This window comes from Sapajus apella, unplaced genomic scaffold (genome assembly GCF_009761245.1).
Source record: "Sapajus apella isolate SASKATOON/1434 unplaced genomic scaffold, GSC_monkey_1.0 scaffold125, whole genome shotgun sequence".
Lineage (NCBI taxonomy): Eukaryota > Metazoa > Chordata > Mammalia > Primates > Cebidae > Sapajus > Sapajus apella.
In genome coordinates this window covers 3,277,587-3,285,430 of record NW_022437065.1, presented here as the reverse complement: position 1 = coordinate 3,285,430, position 7,844 = coordinate 3,277,587, and the positions used below count along the sequence as shown (strand labels likewise).

At 45.3% G+C, this 7,844-nt stretch overlaps 1 protein-coding gene across 1 annotated transcript in view; it reads right to left on the bottom strand.

Annotated features, from left to right (window-relative positions):
- The window catches only part of ATP6AP2 (ATPase H+ transporting accessory protein 2), a 22,532-nt gene extending 21,746 nt beyond the window's left edge, over positions 1 to 786 (bottom strand). The window contains exon 1 of the mRNA XM_032261662.1: positions 578 to 786. Coding sequence (XP_032117553.1) covers positions 578 to 614 — 37 coding nt within the window. The 5' untranslated portion in view covers positions 615 to 786. The remainder of the gene's footprint in view (positions 1 to 577) is intronic.
- Between the last annotated feature and the right edge of the window lie 7,058 nt (positions 787 to 7,844).

The following is a 7,844-nucleotide window of genomic DNA, read 5'->3' as shown; positions in this document are numbered from 1 at the left end:
TTACACTCCAGCCTGGGCAATAAGAGCAAAACTCCGTCTCAAAAAAAAAAAAAAAGAAAGAAAGAAAGAAACAATCATATAAAAACAATGACTCCATCTCAACTTTTGCATCATGAAATATATATGAGGGAGGAGATTTCAGCAATTACTAATGACAACTACTAGAAATGAAGACACCATACAAATGCAAAAACATCGCGGCAGCCAGTGGCAGCTAAAAAGTCTGCCTTCCCTTCTTCGCAATAGGCTGCGGTTTAGCAGTTCATTGAGAAATGCATCTCCGTACTCCGAAGAGCCTCTCCAGGAGGAAGAGGCCGGCCGGACGCGCCTTCCGCAGAGAAGTGGATGATGAAGGCCGCCTTAGGGGCCCCCTACGCAGCCAGGCCCTGGCGGCCTGGCCACGCCGCCACGGCCGATCCGGAGAAGATGCTGATGGGGAGGCGGCTGAGGTGAGGCCTCCGCGACTGACCGCACTGCGGCACCCGCCCCGCAGCCACTCGCCCGCAGCCGCCCCGACCCCCAAGCCCAGCGGCGCAGGGCCTCCCAAGGTACGTCCTGCCCGCCCCCGGCTCCTCACCCGCCACCAACGCCAGGAGCATGATAAACACAGCCATGGTGCCGTGGCGGCCGCAGCAGTGCGGGGCGACACAGAGCTGGCCGGCGGGACACGGGCGACTACTGCAGCTTGAGGGGGTGACGCGCTTGGACTCGTCTAGGCTCCCGGGTCCCCTCCCTTCGTCGCGTCCGCAGGGACAGCTGCCGCTTTCTCCACCAATCACCAGCTACGCCGCGGCCTACGGAATAGACGTAACCTGGGAAGCGTCCGACTGATGGGCGGGGTTAAAGTAACGGATGGAGAGCTCTGCCAATGGGAGGCAGTGATTGACAAGCCGGGCAGTCCCGCCCCCCAGGTCAGTGATGACGGGTCACGAGGTGGAGCGTCGGGCGGTTGGTCAGAGGGGGTGATGGAGTCAGTCGAGGGGTCTTGGAACCCACGGGGTGAGGCGGCCTCCCGAGTGCAGACCTTTCTGCCAGTCTCGAGCGACGGTCTCCAACCAGAGTGTCAGTCTTTCCTGATCTTGTGCCTCCGCCCCGCTGCGGATGCCAGCTGTGAAAGGCGGGGCTGGTTGGGGTTTCGCTCTAGCAAGTACACAGACGCCAAGCACCTGCTGGGAAGAAGCCAGGCACCTCGGGGAACCCCTGCCCTCCACGTAGTGTTGCCAGATAAAATACAGGACGCCCGGTTAAATTTGAATTTCATATACACAAAGATTATTTGTTATTATGTCGCAATTAATTTATAGGACATACTTGTAGTAAAAGAAGTATTACTGGTTATCTGAAATTCAAATATAACTGGGTATCCTATATTTTGATTCGCTAAATCTGGCAATTCTACCTCCAAAGACTTAACGATGTACAAGGAGTTATGGGACAGAAAGTTAATTAATAACTTAATTTTCCCATTCACTCAGTTTCCAATCTGGGCAAGGTGTTCTATGAGGATGTATGAAGGCTAGACATAGTAATTAGATTAGAATCCTTGCCTCCCGCAGTTCATAGTCTTTTGCCTATAATGTGAGGCAAGAAGGGACACACTATAGCGTCTGCAGGTAGAAAATGACACCCCAGCTGATGACCTTGAAAGGTGGAAATAGTTTCATATCCAAGGATAGGAGATAGGGAGGTTGTTCCAGTGAAAACTGTAGGTAAGGAGGGGAGAAAGGCCCATCAATTGTGCATCAGTTTGATCAAAGAAGAGATCATATAAGAGAGGAGGCACAGAGCTAAAACTTTCAGTTAGGGACATATTTATCGAGGATCTTAAATTGTACATAAGAGACCTACACTAAGCCATTGAAGGCATTTGAGCATGGTTTAGTGCACAAATGTAAGACAGAGTTATTGGGGCGGGGGAGGGGGGAAATGCCTTACTGTTTCTTCAGTTCCCAGTCTCCATTTTCTTCTTGGAGTTTCCTGAGGGTGAAAAAAATGAGAGTGAGTTAAAAGCAGTGACCCCAAGAGTTCCCCAGATAGCAGACCCACTCTAGGAAAACCTTGCCCAACTGAAAACTGAATCATAAAGACACTCTCGAGGCCAGGTGTGGTGGCTCACGCCTGTAATCCCAGCACTTTGAGAGGCAAAGGAGGGAAGATCCTTTGACAGCAGGAGTTGAAAACCAGCTTGGATAACATAGCAAGGCCCTGTCTCTTTATTAAAAAAGAAAGAAAGCTAAAAAAGAAAAACACTCTCTAAATAGTTTGAACTTTCTAGAACACATTATGCTTACCAAAGCCACTCTCAGTTTAGGGAATAGAGTCGATATCCTCACCCAACATCAAGAAACAGAAAACTCTCAGACTTGCTTTTCCTCTAGAGGAGAATTTGTACAAATGGGACTTTAGAGAACTCTGAAAGGGAGAAGAGATATTTTTCCATTAGGCATGTGAAATTATTAGAACCAAAATGTCTAAAGCACCTAATTTCCAAAACATCTACTCTAATGTGACTGACTTGAAAAAAATTAATCATTTTTTGTTGTTGTTGACATGGAGTTTCCCTCTTGTTGCCCAGGCTGGAGTGCAGTGGCGTGATCTCAGCTCACTGCAACCTCCGAATCCTGGGTTCAAGCGATTCTCCTGCCTCAGTTTCCCAAGTAGCTGGGATTACAGGCGTGCGGCACCATGCCCAGCTAATTTTTGTATTTTTGATAGAGACGGGGGTTTCATATTGTTGGCCAGGCTGGTCTCTAACTCCTGGCCTCAGGCGATCCACCTGCCTTAGCCTCCCGAAGTGCTGGGATTACAGGCGGGAGCCACCGCACCCAGCCGAAAAAAAATTAATCAGTTTTAAATATTCATTTTTAAGCATGATAAATTCACAATCTCTTCACACCAACTAAGATTTCATTCTTTGTCCATCTTCCTGCATGTCTTAGAACAGGTTTTGAATCACAGGCCCTGCAAGAGCTTATCTAAACCTTATTTAGAGACATAGTCAGCTAAAGTGGAGAAGACTGCCTACCGTTTCATCTAGCCTAAGGAAACAAGGAAAGGAGTGAATGTTTCTGTTCTTAAAATAGTTCTAGTACATTCTTATTTCTTTGAATTTAAGGAAGACCAAAAATTTTGTAAATAGACTTGAATATACAATTAATCCCCACCCCCCCATTCCCCCCGAAAACCTCACAATCTCTCCCACTCCATTTATGTCTTGAGAAATAACATCCCTTTTTGAGCTAAGAGTGAATAGCTTATTCTTTACATCTAAGGGCCCTTTTCACCTGAGGTCGCAAAGGGGCATTGCTGTTCCTTAGAGCCTTGGAATTTAGCAAGATAAACATTGTCAGAAGCCCTCTCCTTGTTTCATAGATTGAGAGATTGAAGCCTAGGAAAGGGCATGTGTATTCAAGGTCACATTCTGAATCGTCAGCAGTTCTGCTTCGTGAATGCAGCTTTGCTGATTCAATCTTCAGTGCTCAGTAAACAACTGCTGATGTATGGTTAACTTTTCCACTGAAGCATTTAGAGATGGATATATGTGTGGCAGGGTAATACAATATTTGAAGTTATGACCCCATTTGTTAGCCAAAAACAAGCCTTTCTCCTCCCTCCCCCCAGGTCAAATAGTCAGGACTCCAGCCATCCTTTGCCCTGAGGGGAAGATTCTCAGGAGAACCAGAAAACAAATGTCAAATTCTTGTCTCTTGGGTTTCAGAGCTAAAGATCCAGATGCATGATTTGAAAGAATACATAATTCCAGTTGCTTCCCTAAGTCCCGCCTTTACCCCCCAGTTAAGTCCAGCCATAAGTTCTGAGTGATCCCAGAGTGAGCTCGGTGACATGAGTTGATCTCTGCAAACCAGACATCCTATCTGGGATCCCTGTGGAGGCGAAGATCGTGCCCCTCTCCCAGACCATGCAGCCTCCACTCAGTAAAAATTAAGAATTTCTGTTCTTCAAAAGGTACTATATACAGTATGGAAAGGTGTGGGGGAGGGAAGAGCAGCTTTACAGTTTGGAAACCCAACAAATACTACCTAGGCTAGGTCACCAAGGTCAACACCAACAGTGATCGGTCATGTTGACAGTGTGTGCCCTTGATGTGACACAGTGATAATGACAGGCACTTCACCTCTATGATCTTCCTCCCGCAAACCCATAACCCCAGTCTAATAATGAGAAAAACATCAGACAAATGCCAATAGAAGGCCATTCTACAAAATATCTGACCACTGCTCCTCAAAGGTCATCAAAAAGAAGGAAAGTCTGGGCCAGGTGTGGTGGCTTACATCTGTAATCCCAGCACTTTGGGAGACCGAGGTGGGAGGATCACTTGAGGTCAAGAGTTCAAGACCAGCCTAGCCAACATGGGGAAGCCCCGTCACTACCAAAAAATACAAAAATTAGCCGGGCATAGTGGTGTGTGCCTGTAGTCCCAGCTATTCGGGAGGCCAAGCAGAGAGAATCACTTGAACCCTGGAGGCGGAGGTTGCCGTGAGCCAAGCTTGTGCCACTGCACTTTAGCCTGGGCAACAGAGTGAGACCCTGTTTCAAAAGAAAAAAAAAATTAGCCAGGCATGGTGGTGTATGCCTGTAGTCCCAGCTACTGCAGAGGCTGAGACAGGAGGATCACTTGAACCCGGGAGGTTGAGACTGCAGTAAGTCCAGATCGCATCTTTGCACTCCAGCCTGGGTGACAGAGGGAGACCCTATCTCCAAAAAAGAAAGAAAAAAGACACTATATTTTTAAAGGATCCAGCTTAGGTGACAAAAGTTTGAGGAAAAGCAAGGAAACAGTTACCATAAAAATTAGAATAGTGATTACCTCCAGGGTGGAGGGGAGGAAGATGCATCTGAAAGAGACATGCAGAAGTATTTGTGGCTGCTGGTCATTTCTGAATGGTGGTGGTTGGTTGTTACACTAGTGTGCATTTTGTGATAATCCATATTCTGAGCATTGATATTGTATGTTCACTTGTGCGCTGTATTTTCCAGTAGAAAAGTTTTAAAAATCTAGTTTGCTTTTTCTGAATCTTGAGAAGGCGCCCTTCCCTTTGACTTGGTAGAAATTATTTGTATGTGGTTTCAATTTATGTTTGCAGAATCTTGTGTTTACAAAACATGTCTTCAGGGAGTGTAGAAGTTTCCAAAGAAAGGCCAGTGTTGTGGTTGGCATGCTAACCGCCGTCTTCCAAGAGATAGTAGAGATGGCATTTCCCATGGGAATTCACTATAAGGCAAAAGCCGGGCCTTGGCCTTTCAGCCTGAGAATCCCAGTTCTATCAGCATCCCAGAGTTAATCCAACTGGGTGACATCAACCCAAAATAATAAGCTCATAAGATCTTAATGTTGCAAATAGCAGTTTGTTCATTTACAGCGAGATATATAAGTGTGTAGTAGTCTGCATATTCATGTCAACCTGGCTAGTGTATTCTCTCCAAAAATGCAAGTGACATAGGACTTTCTGAGTTACTCAAAATAGACTTGGTGAGTATACAATCAGAGCAAATATTTAATTCATTAGGCTCTGTTGTACCCATGTCCACATCTGGAAGGTACTCACTGAGCAGACCGAATATTTGTATCAGACTGACAGGGCACTGTACTAAACCATATATTGGGGATGACTGCAAGGACCACACCTTGCCATTTATGATAGCTTTCAACCATTTCCGTGACCTCTACAGTCCTGTCTGTACTTTATTTTTTTTTTTTTTAAGGCGGAGTCTCGCTCTGTTGCCGAGGCTGGAGTGCAGTGGGGCAATCTCAGATCACTGCAACCTCCACCTCCTGGGTTTAAGCGATTCTCCTGCATCAGCCTCCCAAGTAGCTGGGATTATAGACATGCGCCACCACACCTGGCTAATTTTTGTATTTTTAGTAGAGACAGGTTTCACTGTGTTGGCCAGGCTGGTCTTGAACTCCTGACCTCAGGTGATCCACCCACCTCGGTAAAAAATATTTTTAATTGTGATAAAATACACGTAACATAAAATTAACCGTCATCACCATTTTAACTGTACAGTTCAGTGGCATTAAGTACGTTCACATTGTTGTGCAGCTGCCACCACTGTCCATCCCCAGAACTCTTTCATCTTGCAAATCTGAAACTCTGTACCCATTAAACAATAATTCCCCATTACCCCAGATACTGGCAACCACTGATCTACCTTCTGTCTCTATGAATTTGACTACTCTAGATACCTCGTGTAAGGGCAATCATACAGTATTTATCTTTGTGTGACTGGCTTATTCTACTTAGCATAATGTCCTCAAGGTTCATGTTGTGGCAGGTGTCAAAATTGTCTTCCTTCTTCAGGTTGAATAGCATTCTGTTGTAAGAATACACCACATTTTGTTTATCCATTCATCTGTGGATGGACACTCCGGTTGCCCGCACCTTTTTGCTATTGTGAATAATGCTGCTATGAACATGGATGTGCAAATATCTCCTTGAGGCTGGGCATGGTGGCTCACGCCTATAATCCCAGCACTTTGAAAAGCTGAGGTGGGCAGATCACTGGACCCAGAAGTTTGAGACCAGCCTGGGCAATGTGGTGAAACCCTGTTTCTACCAAAAAAAAAAAAAAAAAAAAAAAAAATTAGCCAGACATGATGGCGGCTATCTGTAGTCTTAGCTACTTGGGAGGCTGACATGGGACAATCACTTGAACCTGGGAGACGGAGGTTGCAGTGAGCTGAGATTGCATCATTGCACTCCAACCTGGACAACAGAGACCCCGTCTCAAAAACAAAAATCTCTTTGAGACCCTTCTTTCAATTATTTTGAGTATATACCCAGAAGTGGAATTGCTGGGTCATATGGTGTCTGGAGCCGCCGTTTTGTGTTGTTATAATAGAATACCACAGACTGGGTAATTTATGAAAAAAAGCACTTCTTTCTTACAGTGCTGGAGGCTGGGAAGTCCAATATCAAGTTGCTGGCATCTGGTGAGCGCCTTTTAGTTGTGCTATCCCATGGCAGAAGGCAAGAGGGAGAGAGAGAGAAAGAGAGCAAAATAGGGCCAAACTCGCTTTTTAAAACAAGCTCATTCTCGAAATAATTAACCCATTTCCTCAATAACAACATTAATCCATTCATGAAGGCGGAGTTCTCATGACCTAATCGCCTCTTAAAGGTCCCACCTCTCAACACTGTTGTTGCATTGGGGATTAAGTTTCCGACGCATGAACTTTAGGGGACACATTTAAGCCATAGCATGTGGTAATTCTGTTTTTAATTGTTTGAGGACCTGTCATACTATTTTCCTTAGAGGCTGGACCATTTTACATACATATTAGCAGTGCATAAGGGTTTCCATTTCTTCACATCCTCAGCAACACTTGTTATTTTCTGGGTTTTTTTGATAGTAGCCATCCTAATGGATGTGAAGTCAACCTTCTCTTTTGCATCAGCTGGTTTGATTGAATATCTGGGGGAATGTAACCAAAAGATCCTTGGCTAAAATGAGCATGTTCTCATCTGGACACTGCTTGCATATCCTTATTCTTTTCTTAGGCTCCTTATATACTTCTACTGACAAACCTTGCCTTCTGTTGAGTACATCCTTTTCTTAATGTCTGTCAACATTTTTTTTTTTTTTTTTTGAAATGGAGTCTCGCTCTGTCACCAGGCTGGAGTGCAGTGGTGCAATCTCAGCTCACGGCAACATTTGACTCCCTGGTTCAAGCAATTCTCCTGCCTCACCCTCCCAAGTAGCTGGGATTATAGGCACATGCCACCACGCCCAGCTAATTTTTTGTTTTTTTTAGTAAAGATGGAGTTTCATCATGTTGGCCAGGATGATCTCCATCTCCTGACCTCATGATCCGCCCACCT